A 24,350-nucleotide genomic window follows, 5' to 3' on the forward strand; every position below is an offset into this window, starting at 1 on the left:
AGTGCCAGAGTTACCTGGGACTCTGGTCTCTGAAACCTTGAAGCAGGAGCATGGTCCAACTGGCTGCTTAGCTTTTAAACAGTTCGTTCATGGCTGTAGCAGCCCATGTGGTTTCTCATGGCCTTTGGGAACCATCAGGTCCCAGGTGTAATTAATACATCAGAATCTTCTAGGCAATGATAGGAAAATGGTATGTTTGAACGGCAACTTATTAAAATGACCTACTTAATTATAACGTGGATGTCTTCCCTGTTGGATTTTATACCCATTCTCCCTCTGTCTCCCTCTCCCTTTAAAGAAAAGGAAAAGGAATGGAAGGGCCCATTCTACTTCATCCAGGGGGCTGACCCTCAGCTCGGGCTGATGAAGGCCTGGTCCACCGGGGACTGTGACAGTGGTGGTGACGAGTGGGGACAGGAGATCCGGCTCACCCAGCAAGCCGTCCAAGCCATCAACAAGCTCCGCCCCAAGCCCAAGTTCTTTGTCCTGTGTGGTGACCTCATCCATGCTATGCCAGGTAAGCCTGCCCGGCTGCCCGGGGCCTCTTCTCCCTCAGCCAGTCCAGACGTCATGGCAGGACAAGAGATTTCTTTCAAGAGGTGTCTATGTGGGGTGGTGGCTCGTTCCTCCACCACCACACTGCCACAGTGTCGTTAAGCATCACCAATGGCACAGTGGGTTTATATTTGGAATCAGGTGAGATTAATCACAGTAATTAAAGGAGTGGCACGTCTGATGATGTAAGTGTCGCATGAAGGATGAAACATTCCCCCCATGTCACCTTCCTGCCTGTCTAGGCACAGATGGAGACCGCTTCCAGACACCGGATCCAGAAGGGAGTTGTCTTCCTTTTCTCATCTTTCCTAATGATTTTATCTTTCCCTGTTTTTGGTGTTTTTTTAGTTTCAAGATAGAGAAATCCAACTTAAACTAATCTTCTTAAACTAACTTCCTTCTTTCCTTCCTTCCTCACATTCTGTCTCATGGGACTGTAAAGTTCATGGGTTGAAATCGTGGGTTTCAGGTACAGCTTGATCCAGGGTCTCTTAGTCTGTTAACTTGGTCTTTCCCTCCCTCAGCTCTGCTCCCATCTGGGTTGACTTCTTTTGTGCTCATGCTTTGTAGTGGCAGCTCCTGAGAGCTTTCAGTTTAGGTTCTTTATACAGAAATCCCAGTGGAAACAAAGCGCCCAGTTTGGGATGGTCCAATCAGATGTCCATACTGCACCCAGACTGCATACACAGTGGCTCTGAGTGTGTGGTTCAGCTCTAGTACTACTGTGTGGTCTGGAAAATGAGGTGCTTTCCCTAAGGAAAAGTCAGGGGCTGACAATGTGGGAATGATAAGGCCTTCTGGAACAGTCCTCTCCCTGACTAAAATCCTTCTCCCCCAGGCATGCCTGAGCCCCATTGAGCAGATATAAGCAAGTAGAAAGCACTCATGCCCATCACGGAGGCAGAGCTGGCACCCATAGCCTCTGCCCCTCCTCACCTTTGTCCTGGTCTCTTCTCAGGCATGACCTGGAAACCATGGCAGACAACACAGCACTGGGTGTGAGTTGTTTTCTGGTGGCCCTGGGTTTTGAACTCAGGGCCTCCTGCTCGCTGAGTGGGTGTTCTGCTGCTTGTGCCATTCCCCTTTATCGTCCCAGTTATTTACTGACATAAACGCGGTGCCTGGCTCACTTGTTGAGACGGGGCCTCACTAGCTTTTTGCCTTGACTGGCCTTAGACTGTGATCCTCTGATCTCTGCCTCTGAAGTAGCTGGGACTATAGATATGAGCCACCCCATTGGCAGATGTTCATTTTGACTGACTTTTCTTATAAAGTGGAACCAAGTCCTGCCATTATTTTCAGCTCCTCTGGAAGTAGAGGCAGATTGCAGGAAGCTGGGGGTTGTTGCTCCTCTCCGGGGCAGCAACACGGGAACGGGGAGGGACACACAGGGCCAGCCTGTAGTCCCCCGGGAGCCGAGCGAGATGGTAAGTGTCGAAGACCCAGCCCTCCCCCAATCACCGGGGAAGAAAAAAACCACGCTGAGTCAGAAGCAGTGTTAACCATGGAAGCGCATCAGATCTCTCTGCTGATCTCTGCTGATCTCTGATGCTCTCCTCTCTTTATTGCGTCAGACAATTAGTTATATACTGTTAGGGTAGGAGAAGGTGGGCACTGGGAAGCTAGCCAATAGGAAGAGGGCCTCTGTGCTACCACTAAGGGTCTGGGTGGGGCTTTCAGGTACTGGGCAGGACAGGTGCAGGAAAGCGCGGGAGACTTGAGCTGCTGAGAGACCCGCGAAACTGCGGGGGGTTCAATCGAGTCACTACACAGAGATGCCTTAAGAGAGATATGCAAAGGACCGAATGCCTAGACAAAGCCCTTTAATTGCAGCTGAGCCAGAATCAGGCCTCAGAGATGGAGGCTAGGCCCCAAGAGGGGGCCATGCATTGTCCCTATGTGGGAGGTATGGCTTCTCCCCCTCACACCCACCTGTCCTGCAACCTGTGCATCTTGGGCAAAGCCCAGCATGACATCAGGAGGCTGGGAAAGGATCATCAGGCTGGGCTTTGCCCAGGATGGGAGGCCCCCTGGTCCCCCCTCGTATTCTGTGTGTAGCTCTGGGCAGCAGCAGGGCACATTTGTCAGGATCTTGTGGGGATTTTGTTTGTTTCTGTGGTGGTGGGGAGGGAACCCATGACCTAGCCTTGCACATGCTAGGTGAGCACCGTAATGCCTGAGCTGTGTTAAACCTCCAGGCTTTTTGTCTGTACTTGGCTTTTCAGATGGAATCCCAGGCTGGCTTTGATTTTGTGAGTAGCTATGATGACTGGCAGGCGTTACCCTGGCTTGCCTTTTGGTTTGTTTTGTAGCTGCTTGTAAACTTGGTGGCTGAGGATGTGCTGGTGCCAAGTGTGTGGTGTGGAGGTAACCGCAGGGCCCGGGCTTCAGAGTGAGTTGAAATCAGAAGGTCCAGTTTTCAGCCATCTGTCTAAATGATGTTAGTTGCCTGAACAACTGGTTTGCAGTTAGGGCTGTCTCCGGGATTGTGCAACCGTGTGCTGTGTGCACAGTGTGTGACATCACGCCAGACCCCAGGGACCCAAGCTCCACTGCCGTTGGCACCCTTGAACCTAGCTGCCAAGTTTTAGCATTTTTCTTTCTAGTGATTTCTTTTCTTTCAAAGTAGAGTGCTCTTAGACCTGCAGGAATTATGTAACATGTCCTTGTAGATGTTTACCAACTTATTCTGAATTATGGTAATGCCTTCAGTCATATTTCAACATCACATTTAGAATAAAAGCTTTCCATGCAGCTATGCAGCTTCCTAAGTAGATGAGACTGAACACAAGGAAATGAAAAGGTCCAGGTTTCGTGACCTCTCCTGAGTGGAATCTGGCCCGCTCCTGGTATGGGCTGTGTTCCCGGTGACGGGAGCAGAATCCACAGTCATCTCTCAAGATTCAACCTGTTTCATGGGGGTTTATCAGAGCCAGTGAGAGAACTGTTTGAATATTGTGGTCTGATGTTAAACAGAGCATTTTAAGAGTAGTTACTATTTTTTAATATGCAATAAGTGGCCTCCCTCCCATTTAGCTCATTTGCAGAGCAGACAGTAGAAAAGTAATTATTTGCTTTGACTGCTTTAGCACATTGTTAATTAACCAGTGCACATATTAATAGGCAAATAAAATCAGAAAACATCCTTTTAATTCCACCATAAATATTATCTGGAGCCTAGTAGATATTGGTTCAAAATGAAGCAAAAGATGTGGGCTTTTTTTTTTCAGTGAAAATAATGGCAACATAATTTTCCATTGTAAACAGCCATCATGGATCCATTTATGTCTAGTCTTCATTGTGCGCTCAGTAAGTACCAGTTGCAGTGCTCAGTGGTTGGTGATGACTGTGGGAAAGAAAGTCCAAACCTGGGTGGGGAGGTGCCAGGCCTCAAGGCAGTGTGCTTTCTCTTTGTACTGAAATACATCACCATTCTGCAGACATCCCTGTGGCTTTCTAGATCTTTTCTTCCTTTACAAAGCTTTCTCTGTGGGATGCACCATATTAAAAGTTCCAAGTGAAGATTTGTACATCCATTGAACCCATTGATTTTCAATCCTTCATCTCTTAAGTCCAGGCTTCCTTTCAGGAGCCCTGCTGACACTGAGCCATCGACCCACCCAGAGTGGCCCGGGAGCCTCCTTAGATTCTGGCAATTGCGCGTGCAGCTGACAAATTGGCTGGTGAGGGTCCGATGAGAGGACAAAGGAGTTCTGTGAGCCTATCATGTGCATCCATGCCAGTCTACTACAAAGTGCCATAACCAAACCAAGCAGTGTCGCTGGTGACCCGGTCCCTCGTTGTGAAGGGTGCTTGGGGAATTCTTGTGTACTGTCTTTGTCGACATCTGTGGCAAGACTTTTCTGGGGGTGATTTCTCTCAGCAACTCCCCTGTCCTGTGCAGGGAAGGCAAGCCTGCTCCCACGTCTGTTATTCTATCAATTGTACATTCCTTTACTGTAGCTGCTGATGTGGCTCGAAGCCATGCCCCCATCCCCTCACAGGCCTGAATCTGCAGGGCTGTGTTCCTCCTCTAGACTCTGGCACCAGGAGGCCACCAGTGTTCCCTGGCTCCTGTTCTCCTTCATCTCCAAAGTCAGCGGCATCGTGTCTTCTCTCCTCTCTTTCCTGCTTTGCCCTCTTACAAACCCCTTTGTGATTGCACTTGTTCCATCCAATACTCGGGAGACCCTCTGCATCTCAGCATCCCAGCACAGTCGCAGTCTTGGGGAATTCAGCGTGGACATCGTGGCAGGGTTGCTATTCTATCTGGCACAGATGGCCCAGGATGAATGGAACTGAGGGTCTGTTACCTGGCAGGGTCTGTGCTGCTTGCTCACCACCTCAGGACAGCCTTGCAGAGATGCCACTGACATTCCCATTTTAATTGATGGGGAAGAGAAGTACCTTTCCAGAGGCATCATCACCCCCCTCCCACCCCACTGCAACCTCACTGTTCTAACCATGACCCACAAGTAAAGCAGGGTGTCTGCCAGTAGGAAATGCATGCTGCATGTGGAGTATGAGTTAAAGGCTCGGCCTGTGGGATGTTCAGGGCGGCCAGACTGGGTCTTTGATTTGGGCCATCCATTATCTACCATTCTGAAATTCCAAAAGGTTTAAAAATTTGATTTTTTTTTTTTTGCCAGTCCTGGGCTTGAGCTCAGGGCCTGAGCACTGTCCTTGGAGTTTCTCAAGGCTAGAGCTCTACCACTTGAGCCTCAGCACCACTTCCGGCTTGTTTCTATGTATGTGGTACCGAGGAATCAAACCCGGGTCTTCATGCATGCTAGGCAAGCACTTTAACCACTAGGCCAAACTCCCGGCCCAATTTGATTTTTTTTTAACCTCTTAAATTTGAAAGTACATTGACAGCAAAACTGCTCTGAATGAAGTGACGCTGTTAATGGTCCTTATGTATCTAACAGAATATTCGTGTTTGCTAGCAAAATATTTCTGGGTTCTGTTACAGGATGCTGCCCCAGCCCCTGATTATTTAATATATCTTCTCTGCCCCCATATTATTACCCTACACCCTATGGTTTAGAGTGAGAGTTATGAATCTGCAGAGTTGACCCTTTGGGGTTTCTAGATGAAGAAATGCCCAGCACTTTCAGCAGAGCCTTTCCCGCCTTGGGATTCAGAGTCCTTCTTAGCTGAACATTCACGCTGCAGTAGCCACACTGTAGTTTCAAAGTTGAAATGATCTCAGGTGTCTTAGGGTTGAAGTTTGGGGATCATTTCTTTTGGGGCCTAAGGGATTCTGTGTGAACATGAATTGAATCCAGAACTGATTCCAACAAATTGGAAGAGAGGATACATGCATAAAGGTGATGCTTACTACCGGGACGTGCAGAATAATCCACTTAAGCAGAAAAGTCTTAACTTCAAGGTGGAGAACAGCTGGGCTTTACAGATAGGGCAGCAAGACCCCAGAGTGGCAGTGAAGCAGTCAGCTGCATGGTGGTGAGTGCTGGAGGTGCTGAAATGTGGAGCTGTGCTTTGTCCTAGAGAGAAGGGCCTCATGTCAGCTCGAAGCTCATTTCATCTGTTGTGGTCAACTTGACCTAAGTTAGGGGCTAAAGTCTAGATTAAAAACCATATTGTGCTGGGTGTGGTGGCTCACACCTGTAATCTTAGCTACTCAGGAGGCTGAGATCTGAGGATTGTGGTTCAAAGACAGCCCAGGCACTACAGACCTTGAAACTCCAATTAACCACTAGAAAATGGGAAGTGGTGCTGTGGTTCAAGGGGTAGGGCGGTAGCCTTGAGCTGAAGAGCTCAGGGACAGCACCCAGGTCCAGAGTCCAAGCACCATGACTGACAAAAAAAAAGTCACAGGGCTTCCTGATCATCAAGACCCCTTGTTTGGAGATCTCTTAAGTCTGTGAAGGTGCAGAGTTGGAAAATAGAGCTTCAGGCAATGGAGCAACCATTTATCCTTCTGTGGGTCACCCAGTCCAGGGAAGCTGGTATCCACTTTCCACTTTCCTTAGGGTGTGTGTGTATGTGTATGTATGTGCATAGATGTGTGTAGTGGGGTATCTACAAAGACCCCAATGCATGAACACAATTCTGGTACAAGCCTACAGAGTCTTTGCCACAGGGCATAGTTTTGAAAAACCAAGTTTAAGGCTCTGGTCTGGGAAAGGTCTTACCTTACTTCAGCCTCTTAGAATTGACCTTCCTTCAAGCTTAGTTCTGCATTCCTAAAGGATATGGGGAGGGTGGGGAAAGGGTGGTTGTAGGAGGCAAAGATGGACTGGATGTACATATAGAAGATAGCTTTCTTGGGATTCTTAGTAACTAGCACAGCACATGTACTAATTTCTGGAAGAGGGAGCCAGGCATGGTGGCACATGCCTGTAATCACAGCTGTATGAGAGGTGGAGGTGGGAGGGTCACAGCTCAAGATCAGCCTAGGCATAAGTAAGTGAGACCCTGCCTCTACAAGCAAGCCAGCCATGCTGGTGGCAGAGATGGTCATCACCTGAAGCCAGTCGCAGACAAAAACACAAGACGCCACCGTAGGGTAGCCAACTTGATTATTTAACGAGTCTGTCTTCACGACTGCTTTGGACTAGGTGCTGTTGTGGCTGCTCTCTCTCCACCCGTGAGCCAACACAGACAAGCCCCTGCTTCCCCTAGAATTGAAGAGTGGAGACAGAGCAGGGTATGCCATCCTAAATCGCTTGTGGGATTCAGACGAGCGTGGAGGTGGCTCTCTTCCATGATGCTCTTACTAGACTGTGGGGCACCTCACATCAGGAAATGGAAACCTATGCTGTAAAAGGTCTAACGCGTGGCCCAGTGGTCGTTTCCTGGCTTTGGGACCCAACCTGCCTGTTGCTGGTTGGAAGGCGTGGCTGTGGTTTGTGATGTAAAGTAAGGCTACCTCTGCGATAGGCCCCCCTCTCAGCCCTCTCCACAGCACATGATTCCCCTCTTTACCTCCCCCCCCCCCCCGCCTCGCCCACCTTTGTGCTGATAGGCTCCTGCATCCTATATTAGCTGAATGTACTTCCTCATTAAACGAGTTCCTGCCTTGACGGGTCTCCCTGACAGGTGTGATTGTCCTCCAGCAGGGAGGACTGGGTGTGGGTGGTCAGTCAGCCCTTCCTTTCTCGGCTCATCCTGGTCAGGGTGTGTTCTCTCTATCCCTCTTGCAGGTCGGGAGGGACTGAGGACTAAAAACCCTGACACTAGACCCCTGAATTATGGGAGGAACATAAGGATTGATTTCCTCTGCAGATCTTTAGAATAAAAAGCCTCCGTCCTAGATTCCAGGATCATTGTGGTTCAAAGCACCCATGAAGCTAGACTACCTTTTACGCATGGAAATCCAGGTGGTTTGTGATTTCGTTTGTTTCCTCTTTCTAGGTAGCTGTTTTATGGTTGTACAAATGGGTTCACACCAGGCTCTTCACAGCTGTGGACTGCCTTACACACACAGGACACTTGCTAGTGGCTTAATCCCCCCTCCCTGTCTTGGCTTGCCATGATCCTGGTTAGAGGTCATCTAAACAGCTGCAGTACGGCCCGCCACGCGTGCTCCCTGAGGTCCAAAGTCAGAGCAGATGGACTGTGTTAGGATCTGCTCTTCCTATGATTTGCACCATGTAAGCCCTGGCCCTTCTGTGTTGTGAGTCCCTGGAGGATCTGCCTTCTACAAGATCCCTCTGCCCTCTCCCCTCTCCCCTCTGCCCTCTCCCCTCTCCCCTCTCCCCTCTCCCCTCTTCCCTCTCCCCTCTCCCCTCTCCCTTCTCCCCACTCACCACTCCCCTCTCCCCTCACATATTACAGGAGCTTGAATTCAGTGTCTGGGCTCTGTTCTTCAATTCTTTCATGCAAGGCTGGTGCACTACTACTTGAGCTTTTTGGTGGTTAATTAGAGATAAGAGTCTCGTGGACACTACTGCTGGACTAGTTTCAAACTGTGATCCTCAGATCCTCAGGAAGCTAGGATTATAGGCATGAGCCACCATGCCTGGCCTACATGAGCTCTTTTGTGCAGTCAACATTTTCAGTCCCTGTTATGGGAGCACCTAGTTCCTGCGCCACCTACCCTATGTAGGAAGCTCCTGTTACACCAGAGCCCCCCGTCCATATTGAAGTGGAACTTTGCTGTTTGTTTCTAAGTTATGATAATTCACACTCATTTCCTCAGCTAGCAATTATGTGATTTTATCTTCAAGTGCCTTCTTCAGACTCCCAGATTTAAAGACCGTTTATCATGCATTTACACACATAGACGCGGGATGGGGGTAAATGTGCAAGAATGGGAGGCTGTATCCACACATCACTAAGCTCCATGGTGTCTGCCCCCCTCAGCTCTTCCACCAGGCTGTGGGGGTCCGAATGCCGCACTGCGCCCCCAGGGCAATCAGCTCAACCCCTCACGGGTGCCTGCACCTTCACGTGTTACCAGAGCCAGGAGAACAGCCAGGCAATCAGCCACAACACCTCCCCTCTGCCGAGGCTGATTAGAAGTGGTTTCAGCTAATTTACCTAATATTACTAATTAGGCAGCTTGCAGTGTTACTTGGGAAGTTGCTTCTGATTAGGTGTGTCATCATCCACGCCACCAGCATCTGCCACATGGTGACGTGGGAACAGTTCCGAGTCAGGCTTGTCTGAACCCGGCCCATGCCGGGGACCTCCTTGGCAGCTTTTTAAAGCCCTGAACTACATCATGCTTTTGTTTGTTGGATGTACTGGGGGATTGAACTCAGGAAGCCTCTTGCCTTCTTGGCTTACTTGCTTGGCTGATGCTCTACCATGTGAATCATACTTCTAGCCTTGTTTTTTGCTGGTTACTTTGGAGAAGGAGTCGCTCAAACTTTTCTGGCCAGGCTAGTTTTGAACCATGATCCTCTGGATCTCAGACTCCAAAATAAGAAAATAAAACATGTAGAATTTCCAAGAAAACCAATATTGAAATAGAGCTAGCAAAAGTATTTTTTAAACTATTTGGTAGGATAATGTACAAGCTTCTTTGTTGATGTGTTTATTAGACAGTCTAACAGCAGGGCTAAGAGCTCAAGGATAGCATACTACCACTTGAGCCACAGCTCCAGTTCCAGCTTTTTTGGTGGTTAATTGGAGATGAGAGTCTCACAGACTTTGCTTCGCTGTGCTGGCTTCAAATCATGACCTTCAGATCTCAACCTCCTAAGTAGCTAGGATTGACAAGCATGAGCCACCAGGGCCAGGCAGCAATTGCCTCTGGATTACCCACAAATGAACTTCCGCATTCTTCCTGTCTGGGTTCCAGCATTTTGATCACAAACTGATGGCTGAAAGACCTTCATCTTACTTCTTGTTTGTTCCTTGAAGCACTGAAGAAAGCTTAAAGGGATGACAGGCATAAAATTAGAAAGATTAAAAATAAATGCAAGTCGGGACCACAGGAATATACAAATCAAGGCTAGAGGCAGAAAGACAGATTGAGAAGTTCAGCCAGAGATAAATGACATCATACATCTAAGAGAGACAGAGCTGTTTCCAGAAGTCTTACATTGAAAAGAAAAGCAAGATACAGGTTTTCTCTTGGAGCATCAGGTGATACGTTATCCAGAAATGGAGATTTCTAGAACCAGGTCTTTTAGCCTGAGTATACTGTCCACAAACAGGCTTTGTCCAGCCAGGAAACCCTAAGAAGCTGGGCAGGGTTTCCAGGTATTCTGAAGATGCCCTGGGAAAAGTGTTAGAAGACTGGAGAAGAAATTGGTGATGGGTTATGGATGGGCCAAGGGGTGCCATGTAGCTGGGTGTCTGTGAGTGTTTCTGGAAGCAGTTAGTGTGTCCATCAGTAGGGTGAGCAAAGACCACTTCCACCCACCTGTGGTTAGGTGGCATATCCAGTCCCTCCTGGGCCCGAGGAAGGGTAGCAGAGAAAGTTGCCCTCTCTGCCTCCCACAGTAAACTCCTTTTTCTCCTCCACAGCACTTGGGTTATATCGGCCCTCAGTCATCTCCTGCCTCCCTGTGCTGAGCCACCCTGGCATGCTTTGGCTAGAAGCAGCCCTGCCTGTGGAGCCTGGTGGTGGGCTGCCCAGAGCCACTGGGCCCTCTGCCCTTGCCCAGGAGCCAGTGATTGGATGCCACCAAAGACTGCAGAGTCCCCTGGCACACTGATGTGGCATGGGCCCAGCCAGGACATTGTAGCTTTGGCTCAGCAGACTGCAGAGTATTTGTGTCTTCTTCTTGTTTGTGCTCTAAGCAGTTAGTTTCCCAACAGAAGAATATTTCACCTCCTCTGTGGGCTTATTTTCTGCAGCTTAGCAAGGTTACTAAGAAGGATCGTGACCCCACAGGGGTTCAAGTGATTGGAATGGACTGGGATGCAGGAAGGCTGAGTTTTACCTCCTTCCCTCCTCTCCCCATCCCACTTGACATTACACTCACACCTTTCAAATCCTGTCTCCTTTTCCCCCTGCCTGAATAGTTTATTGGGAATCCATTGTAGGTTCTGATCAGTATATATTATTTGGCTTGTATAAAAAATTGATAGTTCCTTGCTTGGCTTACGTCTTATTGGAGTAAAATGCTGCCATTGTGTTCCCCAAAGAGATATATAAAGAGATTCAGGGCTGGGAGTGTAGCATAAGGCAGAGTGCTCGCCTAGCATGCACAAAGCCCTAGGTTCAATTCCCTGGTACCTCATACTCAGAAAAAGCTGGAAGTAGTGCTGTGGCTCAAGTGGCAGAGCACTAGCCTTGAGCAAAATGTGTCCAAGGACAGTGCCCCGGTCCCAAGTTCAAGCCCCAGGACTGGCAAAAAAAAAAAAAAAAAGAGATTTCGTATTGATCTGAGGGTAGAGACTAAAGAAATCACACTGGGCTCATTTATCTTCTTCCTACTTTCCTTTTTCTTCCCTAAAGCACATAGAGCACATTAAAAAATAAATGAGTAAACATGTTTTGCCTCTCATGGTATCAGATAGTTAAATTCTCTTTATTAATGGTTCTTCGTATTAATAGGTACTTTGACTAACAGTACAGTAAAGTTACTATAAATGTGTAAAGCAGCAAGTGTAATAATTTGTAGTTTTTAGATGCGAAATTAAATGAATCTTGTCTAATAATGTGTATAATTTAAAAACTGATAGAATGTGATTAAGCTTGATCTGTTAGCAGTGTGGCCCTGGGTCACTGTGTAAATGATGTTTATGCATGCACGGTTTTAGATCAATGCATTTACATACCTCAATTAATTAGGGAAAGATAATGAAAGCATTAGAGATGAGGAGGATTATGACTATAAATTCTCTAGGACTTGATGAAAGCAAACATGTCTAATCAAAGAAATAAATCATGTTTTCAAGTTTTCCTTGTGGGCAGCTTGTCTGTCTACACTCCAGCTCTAGTGTGGACATAGATCACATGACAGGCCACAGATTTTTTTTTTTTTTTTTACAAGACACCCCCTCTTCCTCACTTAACTCACTGCCAGCCCTCAGCTACTGGGGGCTGAAGTCAAGCCATACACCTTGTATTCATTTACCCATTTGTTTTTCTAATTAATAACAGCAAATGTGTGTCAAGGATCTACTTAGGCCTGGTACTGTTAGAAAGAAACAAACAGAATTCTGACCTCAGGAAGCTTCCTGGCCAGTCAGGGACAGGCAGAAAGGACAGGTCAAACAAAATGGCAGTTCTCAGTGGAGACCACGGTGGCGATTGGTGCTGTGTGAAACCTCGCTCCAGTGGGAGATCTAAAGAAGATGTAGGTGGTTTACGCCTGTCATCCTAGCTACTCAGGAGGCTGAGAATCCCAGGATCATGATTCAAAGTCAGTCAGGGCAGTAAGATTCTTATCTCCAATAAACTATTCAGAAAAAGCTGGAACTAGCCAGGCAAGGTGGCTCACTCCTGTAATCCTAGCTACTCAGGAGGCTGAGGTCTGAGGATTGAGGTTCAAAGCCAGCCCAGGCACTAAAGTCCATGAGACTCATCTCCAATTATCCGCCAGAAAACTAGAAGTGGTGCTGTGGCTTAAGTGGCACTAGCTTTGAGCTAAAGTTCTCAGGAACAGCATCCAGGCCCAGAGTTCAGGTCCCACGACCGACAAAAACAACAGTTCAGAGTCTTTAGTGAAGATTATCAAGGTTACATCCATTTGCATATATAGCTTTGTATTTAGAAAATCCAAGTGGGAACAGAAAAGGACAGTATTTGTTTGCCTGGTTGCTACTGCCTGCCTGGAGCAGCAGGCAGGGATGCGTGTCCTGTCTCTGTGGACACGCTCTTGTGTGTATCTAGCTGGAGCCCCCTTTGGTGGGCTCTGAGATCACTTTCTGCCCTGACACTAGCCATGGGGCGGGGGGGGGGGGGGGGTGGAGGGGGAACCTTCCGCAGCGCACACCTGTTACATGACCAGCAGGCGTGTGAGCATGTGCTCTGTAACGTCACGGGGCTCCTGTCCCTGCCCCTCTGCCAGGATCTGAATTTGGACAAGTTACCTAATAATGGCTTTATCAAGCTGTAGTTTGCACACTAGACAATTCATCCATTAAAATTAATGATCTTTTTTGGTGCCAGTCTGTCTGTCTACCTCTGTCTAATGGCATCTTAGAGCCTGTTGCCACTGGCAGGTTCCTGGGCTCCACTGAGCCTCAGCTTCCTTATCTGCAAACTAGGGATGTGCCATCCACCTTCTTGGGTTGCTTGAGACTTAAGACAGTATTCTGGCCATTTTGGCACCTCCGCAGCCCCACCTCCCCGGCAGTGGGAGCTTGGAGGGATCACAGTTGGAGGCTGCGAAGGCCACTTTTCAGATCAGTCAGCCTGCCACAGCCATGCACCTGCCATCCTAGCCTGTAGATAGGAGGATCATGGTCTGAGGCTGGGTCTGTCTAGGCAAAAATGCAGGGCCGTATCTGAAAAGAACTGAAGCAAAAACGGGCTGGGGGCCCAAGTGCTAGAGTGCCTGCCTACCAAATGTGAGGTCCTGGTCAAACTCTGATACCCTCCCCCCAAAACATAATAATAGTAATACATCACAAGGGTGGTGACAGTGGTGACGTCTTCCTTCGTCATTTGGTACCTGGCTGTACCACAAGGTACCAAGTCCCTTTTCCTCCAGGAAACAGAAGCCTAAGAAACCCAAAGGATCTGTGCTGTCTCCCCCTTGCCTGGCCAGCCCTCATTCCAAATAAGCTCCATGAAGTGACAGCTGAGGCAGCCTATGAAAACATGTGGCTATTTAATTGGCAGCTCAGATGCCCGATGGAGACACAGAGCTGCTGGATTGACAGCGGGGACATCCTGTGGAAACATGCAAGTATTCATTGAGTGGATCTGTCGCTCATTGCCACACATTTTGCTTTGTTTTCAAGCAGTCTTGGCTATCAATGAAAATTTATTTGGAAACATACTCTTCTCAGCCAAATGTCCTAACATACCACTGTCTCCCATAAATAATGACAGTGTTTTAATCTGACATCATCTGATGACAGCCTGCCCAGGGGACTCATTATTCCTGTTTTCAAAGGCTGGGGAAAAAAAAAAAAGCAGTATCTAAACAGTTGCTAAAATGTTCCTTCAGAGACAAGGGAAATGGCTGCTCAGAAGAGGCATAGTTCCTCTACTTTTTTAAATCGCTGTTTGGCTGAATCTGAATGTGAAGCCCACAGGTAGGGAGGGCTTAGCTGTTTGCTATTTAACCTGGGTTTCTCATCTAATTATCCCACTTGCATCTTGCAAATTTGCTGATATGTCTGGCTGCTTTCATGTGGTAAAGCAAGTGATGAGAGTGACATTGCCGTGTGGCTATCGTGGTCCTGGCGCCACCACAGGCAGACAGGTAAACAGAAGCACTTGTCGAAGACACCTGCCTGTCAGGCCAATGCCCACCCATTGCCACCACCCCTCTCACGTGGCTGCCCTTGACACTTCACCTCCCAGGCCATCCTGTCTCTGTAGAGAACGTCGGGCTCTGCTCCCTGCGCCTGCTGCATCTTTCTGCAATCAGAAGTTTTGCAGTTGAGTCTAACCCAGTTTTCTCTGCCAGACTTCCCTGTTTTCTTTGACTTGGTCCATTGTGGGATCAAAAGCAAACCCCGCCTTCTCTCGTTTGGCCTCCCTCTCTCAGCAGTGAAGTTCCTGCGAAATTAGATTTTTATAAATAGAACTCAAGGATGTTGGAGGAGCTCTTGAGGGAATCATTCCACCAGGTGAAGCATTGTGCTTGCCACAAGTGTTCATCCCCTCAGCTCATCGAATCAGATTTGTGCAGAACAGGTTTAGAAACGATGTGTGCTGCTGGTGGGGTGGGCAGGTCCTGGCCACTCCTGGCGCTAGACCTGCAACAAACAGGCATTTGCTGGTGACAGTCACTGTAGGCTTGGGCAACTTTGTCAGGATTTGCGTCTGTCTAGAAAACGTGCTGGCGTGATGATCTCGAGATGGTGCCTGGTTTACAATAGGTCTTCATTATTTCATTTACCATCAGAGGCTCAAAACTGGTATAGCAGGTTCCAGGACTGCAATGCCCTGGGAGCCAGGCTTGCCACAGAAGCAGGACTATATTGCTGTTGTTTCTCGTATCAGTCATTGTTTCGTGCATTGTCTCCTGTTCATTGTTTACCTGCTGGGGTGGCCCTTCAGAAGCTGCTTTTCAGAGCTTGAGAAAATGGATCTACACAGCATAGACTGATTTGTCCCCTAATCCAAAGGCAGCTATGGCACACTAAAGGCATTTAGCCAAGGGAGTGGTCCAGGCTCAGATGAGCTTTCAGTACAACAGAGAGCTGGAGAGCTCCTTATCTATTGCAAATACTCATTAAGCCCAGACAGGGTTCAGATCATAAGTGGGTGTCAGCAGAGGTGAGGTGGACTTAGTAAGAACAGACTGTGCATACTAGCCAGCCTCGCTCTGTGGTTTTGTTACTTTGGAATGGAGCTCTCACCTCTGTTGTGTGCCAGTCGGCTATTCCACCATGACAAGAGACAGCCATATCTTCCAGGCACTGAGGTGCTTCAGAGTCCAGGCACCTCAGGCCTGGGGTCAGGTGCAGCTGAGGTCACTAGAGAGACCACCGTGCTGCCAGCACCGTCCAGGCTATGATGAACTCTTGAGGGAGAATCCTTACTTAGGAAGTTGGCTTGGAGGCCGTCTCTCCCTGGTGTCTCCCTCCCTATGTATTATAGTGCATGCATTCCTCAGAAGTCTCTAGGTCTGTAAAACTTACTGCATGTGAACACAATGCTCTGTGTGGCCAGTGTGCCCTCGTCCCCCACCCATGCCCTGATTCTCACCCCTTGCCCCTCGCCCTGCTGTACAGCAGAGCTGGCTGCATTGGTAAACATTTTTCTGGCTCATTTCTTCTCATTTCTATGGAGTATTCAGGCACAATAAACTCATCTCATATGCACATGGATTTGATAGAGCATAGTAAAAAAAAAAAAAAACCAATAATACATTCTAAAAAAACTTCAATTTCAAAAGCAAGAAGTTGGCCCTCCCGTGTACACATCTGGGGCTCAGTGGATACAGAGAAGCTCTTGCTCAGTCTCGCATTAGTTGTTAATGTTTAAATTGTTGTATGATCCTCTATGTTTCCCCGCCCTGCATTTTATGAAAAATACAGTGTGCCTGCAAAGCCAGTGGCAAAGCAAGGTAAAAGGCACTGCACCTGGATCCTATGAGGCCCTTCCCACCCCTAGAGACAGGGGCCTGCTGCACTGCATGTCTGCCCAGCATCTGAAAGCCAGGGCGGTGGGTGTGGGGCCCTGGGGGCGGGAGGGCGGGATTTGGGTTGTGTTAAGCAGACCCTGATTGTGCGGCCATTGCCAACAGCAGCCAGTGTGGGGGCTCTGCACTAGCAGGTAACACATGCAATCACTCACTTCCTGTGGGTTTTGTTCCTTGACTCGTGGCCATGAGTGTGACCGCGTGTGTGTCCCAGGAGGCCTCCGGTGTGTCATCACAGAGGGCTGGGGAAGTCCGCTCTCTCCCCTCTGCTAGCAAAACTGCCTGGAGAGCTAGCTCTGGTTGGAACTCCTGACTTAACCCCTTCCCTTTCAGTTGCTTCTCAGAGTGGCACGCACCCATAAACCGCCCTTGATCACCCCAGGGGAGGCCCAGGAAGTGCTGCCCACGCTAGCTGGGGGGAGAGGGACGTAAACATTCAGCACTAAAGCCATCTTCCTTTTTCTTCCTCTTATTCCCTCCCCCGCTCCCTCCCTCCCTCCCTCCCTTCTTTCAGGGTGGTGTGGTACTGGTCACTGAGCTCAGGGCCTCAGGCCTTGAGCTCACCCTACTGCCTGAGCCGGTCACCCAACCCTTTCCTTTATGGTTTGCCTTTCCAGCAGGGTGTGGTGCTTTTGCCTGGATCTCCTACTTTTCCCAAAGGGGCCGGAATCACAAGTGTGCCCAGCTCAGCAATAGTTCTTTCAGGCAGTTGTTTCCACAATCAGTGACATGAATTTTCCCATTTCACTTAAAATGGGCACCTCCAATTTTTTAACATCATCTCAGAACAGTTACTGTATGTGTAACATCTTGGGTTAGGAATCCTTACCTTCTGGCTCTACGATTATGCCACAGGCCCTGCCCTCAGTAGCCTGCTGTGTTACAGTTCACAGAGATCATGGCTGGCTTCAGAGTCACGTTAAAGTGGCTTAAAGAGACGCCTTAACAGTTATGTAAAGTCTTCTACAAGTACCATGACCATTTCTACATAGTGATCTATCCACATGTTTATTAAAATGTAGTCTTGGGCAGTGCAGACGGTCGGCGCGGTGTGGCAGGGCTGAGCCTGTGCCAGACGTAATGCCGGCCCACACCCCGCCTCTGTCCCTCAGCAGTGTACACTCCCGCCTGATTGATGCTGTCCAACTGTCTTCCCGTAATGAGGGGAGGCAAGCAGTGTCCCCCTTTCAGACACTGCTCTGAATGGAGCTCAGTGCCCGGTTTGTCCCCACAGCAAGTGGGTCACCGGCCAGCGCTGGTGCCCCCCCTCCACCTCTCCTCTCACAGGAATGCCTGGGCTCCATAAACAGAGCTGTCTCTGCTCATTTACTCAACAAAAAGGGCCCCTGGAAAGAGATTTATTATTATTTCTGCTGATTTTTAAATGCCTGTTTTCAAATCATTCTCAGCAGCATCTCTGGTGCCTTTTATGAGGCAGACCATTCTGTTTGGTGATTTAGCCTCCCTGCCTCTCGGCCCGTGGTATCACAAGGCCGGCTAGCCAGCCAGTTAGCCTGTTGTGAGTGTCATATTTTGTCCTAATTGGAGCCCATTCTATTGCTGTGTGGGACCATTTTCCTGGCTGAAATGGAACTGGCACTGAAAGGTGAAGGTGTAAGGGAGTCACAGAGCACATGGCGTGGCTTGGTGCAGCATGATCCTCCCTCAGCCAGAAAAGCTAGTGTGTCACCAGGGGGGTCAGTGTTGTTTTCCAATTAGCTGACAGAAAATACAAAGTAAAAAACAGAAGTACCTTGTGATGTTTGCTTGTATACATTGTGTAATGTTGGCCTTGAATATATCTAGTTCTAAAAATGTATCATTTTCTTTGTGGAGAAAAGCATTCAGAGCCCTTCCTGAGATGGATGGGCGGATGAATGGAGACAGACAGACAGACAAGATGAATGCAGGTTCTATGATGTGTCTTGCTGGTAGCACAACCACACGGGCTACGTTTTCCTTGGTAGCTTAAGTCAGACCTGGAGACTCTGAGCAAAGCTTCTAAGGCAGAAGCCTGGTTGGCAGTAGCCACGGTCGCCTGCTGTGGTCTTTGTAGCTGCCATGGAACCCTTTCATAAACCACGGAGTGTCTGGGGCCACCAGCTGTGGTGGTGACAGTCTTGTGGTCCTTGAAGAAGGACCCAGTTGACTGCCAGCTCCCCACTCAAAGCAGCGGGACTGGTAGCTGCCCATCAAATATCCTGCCAGGTTGGCTGTGGCAGCTTAGATTACTTGAAAGGGAAAGACATGCCGTTGACATTCTAAACAGACTCTGACAGACACCCCAGGGAGGCCGGCCCCTCTGGCCTGCCTCAGTCTGACTGGGTTGTACAATTTCCTGCTCAGTATGCCCTCCTCAAGATCTGCCACCCAGTGCTCTTATCCCCTGCCCCAGGACTAAACACCTGCTATTCCCTCTGCCAAGAATTTTGTCTGGGACAGCGGCCCCTGGCCGCCTTGGCTAGTCCAAACCCCTGGTCCTAGGCCTCAGGGGGCAGTAAGCTCCAGGGCCAGGCAGAACTGCAGTCGTGATGTATTCAGAGGGCTTCCTCATATAGCGAGGCTTCTTTTGGCTTTGGTTCAGTTACCTAACTCTGTCATGATCAATGTCTCTGCCATTTTCTTCATCTTGTCCTCATTATTGAAAAAATGGTTGCATTAGACCAGCCATCATTTCCTTTTTTACAGGACACAGCAAAAAAGGGAGGCAGTGCTGCTGGCTCCTGACTCTTCAAGTTGAGAAAACATGTTTCCCTGGAATCCCCCAGGGCCAGTTTCCGCTTTGCCTCCTTGTCACCTATCTGCTTTTATCTGGGAGGAAGCTGAAACTATGTAGGTGGCTTCCCCGGCCCCTGTCCTGGAGGTGAACACACCTGTCCTGGTCACTCACTCAGCCCACGGTGAGCAGCCTCTGTCCCAGGCACAGGCCTCTCCTCTTCCGTCAGTTCTGGCAAGATGCTGTTCTTGTTGAGGGGTTAGACAAAGTCTCAGAAGAATAAATAAATTGCCTGTGCTTCCACCCCTCTGGAAGGACAGGACCAAGACCCCAGCCCTGTCCTGCCTCGCTCCCAAGCCCAGCCCGTTCACCTTCCAAGGGCCATCCTGCCTCCCTCACCAACCTCCCAGTCCCACAACCCAAGCAAGGATATGTTTGTCCTCCATTGCTTTTCTACCCGCGGCCCTGGCAGTTCTGCCACACTATAGCTGTACATTAAACAAGGTTTGGCAAAGTAGTTTACTAAAAATACTGCAGCGGAAAAGCAGTAATGCAATTACCATTTGGGCTGGTTTTTATATTTGGGGTCTAACGAAGTGCCATTCATTTTCTGAGTTGGTTTTTAGCACCGCATTTACCCAGCAGTTTGTACTCTTAAGGCCCTTAATAATGTGTGTAATTGTTTCCTGGGGTGGGGGGAGCACTCTGCCAGGAGCCTTGGCCCTTTATGGTGCATGGAAAAATCCCAGCTTCCTTGTTCAGAAGAGAGGAAACACTGATTCCTCTCCACAGCGTCAGAGACATTTCATCTCTACTACATGTTCCCATAGTGGGCCTTCTCGTGTGTGTGTGTGTGTGTGTGTGTGTGTGTGTGTGTGTGTGTGTGTGTGTGTTTATAAAAAGAATAGATATGCGATCGAAAGAAATTTGGGAAGCAGAATAAAAAAACTAACATTGCTTGTAATTCTCCACCACCCAGAGGCAAGAACTAATAACATTTTTAGCATATTTCCTTCCTTTTTGTGTGTGTGTGCGTAGCTGGATTTATGCACTATTTGCAGATTCGGTGCAGCAGCGTTGAGTGTAAACAAGCCTCGTTCTGGCAAGGCCCACTGAGACAACACGGTTGCACAGTCGTTGGTCAGGGTGGCCCATCCTTCACTGGCTGTGCTCAGGGAACCCCTGAACACGGTCCCAAAATTCACGAGGTGCAGACACCATGCTAACAAGATACCTGCCCGCACCAGGCATCTACCACCCACCTATAATCTCTGCACTCAGGAGGCTAAGGTGGGAGGACTTTTAAGTTTGAGGCCAGCCTGGGCTACACGGTAAGACCTGGTCACACACACGACACAAAAGTACTATGTGCTTAGTTTGTCACTGGAGGCACGAGTCCTGTGGTCACTTCATCCTGTGGGAAGTAGGATTGGAGGATTGCAGTTCAAAACTAGTCCAGGCAAAAAGGTCTACAAGACTCCAGGGAACCCCTGGAAAGTCTGACCCAGAGGTGTAGCTCAACTGGTAGAGCCCCACTGTGAGCACACACATGTGTATGTGCAGACACACATCACATTCTCCACACTTGCAGGCTGGTGTCCCTGGCAGAGAGAATGGATTCCAGGAAGATAGGAAATCCTTCAAGCTGGCCCCTTCCATAGCCCCACAGCTCACCACCATTGATGGTGGAGCCCTTCCTGCTTTTTCTCTGGGAGGCTCTGTGTCACTTCTCCCTCTGAAGTCTCACCCGAGCCATAGGCTGCCAGAACCTGCTTCATAGCCGGTTTGGACATGGCAGCATGTACCTGCGATCCCCGCACTCAAGAGGGTGGAGACCACAGTGGGCTGTGGAGCTGCCTCCCATCTCAAGCCAGGAGCAGTGTAGCCAAAGCTTGTCCGAGAGCTCAGCCCTGAGCAAGCCCAGCCTTGCTCAGACCTTTCCAGGGTCTGCCGACTGCCCTTGGAATCCAGACTAGTCCCTCTGTTGGCCTCCAGGCTCTGCCTGCTGGCATGCCACCAACCCCCCGCCGAGCGCCAGAGTCCACCTGGTTCCATTTATAAAAACCATCAGGCAGGGCTCTCTGTAGGGTGCAGAACTACTATTGGATAGTAGCAAGAACAGAATTATTTTTTTACCTTTTGAATTTCATTTTCCATCTATGTCAGTATCACAGGCATGTGCACTACTATTATGGTTCTGTCTACTCTTGACTGTTGTAGAAGTGGAACCACACAGAACCAAGTAGGTGAGGTGGACCTATGTATTCTGTGTGGCAAGGCCTTGGTGACTGCTGAGTATTATTACACCCAGGGAGCAGATCAGCACTCGACCCATTCCGATGTAGGTGACACTTGACTGTTTCTGTCTGGGGACAGTTATGAGCCAAGCTGTTCCTGTCATCTAGTCCCGGGCACACATGTGGAAGAGGAGGATTCCTGGGTCCTTGGAAAGTGGGGAGTTTGTCTTTGGTAAATACCACCAATGCTAGTGGATTATCTCTGGCCAGCTAGGCCCCGCTGCTTTCTGTTTTCCGATTCGGTGGCTGGCTCCCCTCCCCTGTGGCTTTGTTTTGGGGTGGGTGGGGGCTGTCTCTAAGAGCAGAGCTAGGATGCGTTTGCCATCCGCCATCGTGCTGGAAACGTCGCAGGGTTCCAGGATGGCATTCAGTTCTCTGAGTTCCAGGAAATAGAATTGCCCTGTGTTTCCTCTGAGCCCTTTCTGCATAATGGCTTTATAAAAGCAGGAGGTTTGTGCTCCCAGCCTCTGGCTGCCCCAGAGATTTTTTTCCATGTTCTGCATGGCCAGCAAAATGACAGGATAATTTCCATTCCATGTCTTTATCAGATACAGTGATTAATAACAGCACAAATTAAAGGCTTAGTCTGGAAGGGTCTTTCTGTTCAGTCTGCTCTCCTGGGTTCACAGAACTCTGAGTACACTGCCGTGTTGATTGTGTAAGTCACAAGTCTAGATATGTCTGGATGCCCCCACCTGTCACCTCAGAAGTCCCCAGTGGGTAACCATGTGATGTCCCAGACATGGTGCTCCCCCCTCCACACACGCCCCCCCCCCCTCCACCTGACACTATCGTCTCCATTTACTAGGGCTAGGGATACAGTTGACTCCAGAGTTGGAAGTCAGGCTTTCCAGAGAAACACTAGTATATAATTGATGTTTTACACACACACCTGGCAAGACCACACTCCTCTCCTCCTCTCCTCCTGGCTACCGCTCACCTGAGCAGGGGCCCTCGATGTGGCTACCAGAAGTGTAGCATGTGGTCCGGAAGCCCAGGAGTGGCTTTGGCATGGTAGCCTCCTTGACAGCTCTTGATGCGCTGCCTTCCAAGCCCTGGGCAGATGTGATGGCCTGGGTCTGCCAGTCCCCCTGGCCGCCAGCCGCAATGTCTGTCTGAACCATAAACCATCAGCTTTCAGCAGTGTCTAGAGCTTTCGTGTGTGGGGTAAGTGTCCCTGGCAAGAGGCGGAGTTGTGCGTGGTCTAAAGCATGAGAGGGCCACTTGTTCCAGATTGTCGCCTCTGTGGTTCCCGCCCAGGGAAGGGGGGAGCTCCTTAAATTCTGCTCCTCACTCCCCTCATCCGCCTCACAGCCCAAATATGCTCTAAAAATTGGCTACAATTTAGAAAACATCTTGTTTGTACTTATTTTTCTCCGTGGTATGCATTGTTTATTTTCCAGTTTCCACCAAAGAAAACTATTTTACAGCCCATCCAGCCAGTGCCTCTTTCCCCAGACCCTCACCAGTAATTGCAATGTCGGTGATTTGGAGAAGCCAAATGAATCAAAGGAAAGTGTTTGAGGAGTCGGACCTAGCTCTTACCTTGAGTCTCCATGTGGAAATCCATGGGCTGCAGCTCCCGCCTTGAGTGTTGTGTCTGTCACTGGGGCCACCATTTTCCATTCCTTGATCAGCACCCAGTGCCCCTCACACAGCCATAGGAGTCAGTCTGGGTTACCTTTGCTCGGGATTAGGTTCATTGACCCAGGTTTCACCAGCTCAGTACAAACGAACGCACAGGATCAATGTTGAAAGGCCGACATCGATCAAGGTGTGCTGTGTCCATAAATGGCTTTGGGTGAATGGCAGCTCCTTTGTATAACTATTTAAAGGTACAAGTATTTTTTTAAATACAGGAGTATCAAGATGGTGTGGACTATACTTAAACTAAACAAGTTGGTCTGAAGTGCAAGGTTAGCCAGGCAGCTCATACTTTCCCTGGTAGTCTTATTGGGTTAAAGCCTTTTTTCCTTGATCCTAGATTTGATCCAGATCTCAGCATAGTGGACACCTAATACTACTCTGCTACTCACAGAGTCTCATGTAGGCTCTTTTTAACCTCTCTCTCTCCAATACCTTCTTCCCCTCCTTCCCCCCACTTCTCCCACCCCCCACCCCCCGCCTCTGGTGATGGAAACCAGGGCCTGGCACACGCCAGGCTCACTCTCTACCAAGGAGCTTCACCCTTGGCCCCTTCGTGTTGGCTGTGGAAGTCATCTGCTCTAAAATACAACTCTATTTATGGAAGGCAATTGTTGAGAAAGAACACAATCTGTTCTGACCACAATCTTGTTATACATTTTTAATTGAATTTACTCATTGTGATTGTAAGAGTTTTTTTTTAACTGTCTTTCTGTTATTTTCTTTTCTCCATTTCTTTCTCTGAGAGGGAAGGACTGATCTTATGCATCAGCCTTGGCATTTGCTTTATATTTATGCCGTTAAAATCGCATTTGTTCCCATACAACTGTTCGCCTAATGAGCTAACTTTAGTACATCTGTGATTTTTTTTGGATGCCTTGATTATTTCTCTAATTATAAGAGTGATTTGTGCTCATAAAACATTCAGAGTTTATAGGAAACTGAAATGCTTTGTCCTTTTAGCCCTCTGTGAATAATCACTCTTAATACCTTCCCCTATTTTTCTAGACATTTCTATCTTTCACTATATTAGTTTGTTGATTTGTTTCTTATTCTCTTCTTTTTTTGTTTCTGGCACTGGTATTTGAACTCGGAACCTCTTACTTAACTTTCTTGCCCACAGCTGGTACTCTACTGCTTGAACTACACTAGTACTCCTAGCTTTTGTTGGTTCATTGGAGATGGAATCTCTCAGACTTTTCTGGCTATGTTGGCTTGAAACTCCAGTCCTAGGTCTCAGCCTCCTGAGTAGCTAGGATTACAGGCATGAGCCACTGGCACCTGGCTTTACTCCATCCCTTTAGAGGTCTCATATAAGGGCGCAGCATCAATTCCCTGGTAACTAGTGTTGGAGGCAGACCAGATTTTTCTCTTCTGCTGAAGCTGCCGTGAACTGTGTTTACATTCCATAACCTGAGATTATCGGTGGTGTCCAGGGTCACT

The 24,350-nt window shown here is 48.7% G+C and overlaps 1 protein-coding gene across 2 annotated transcripts in view; it reads left to right on the forward strand.

Moving 5' to 3' along the window:
- Positions 1 to 24,350, forward strand: part of Cpped1 (calcineurin like phosphoesterase domain containing 1) — a 52,124-nt gene that overhangs the window by 12,625 nt on the left and 15,149 nt on the right. For both annotated transcript variants that reach the window (XM_090324757.1, XM_090324758.1), the window contains exon 2: positions 299 to 517. In XM_090324757.1, coding sequence (XP_090180883.1) covers positions 299 to 517 — 219 coding nt within the window. The remainder of the gene's footprint in view (positions 1 to 298; positions 518 to 24,350) is intronic.

This window comes from Megascapheus bottae, chromosome 36 (assembly GCF_031878675.1).
Source record: "Megascapheus bottae isolate mThoBot1 chromosome 36, mThoBot2.hap1, whole genome shotgun sequence".
In the NCBI taxonomy this organism is placed as follows: Eukaryota; Metazoa; Chordata; class Mammalia; order Rodentia; family Geomyidae; genus Megascapheus; species Megascapheus bottae.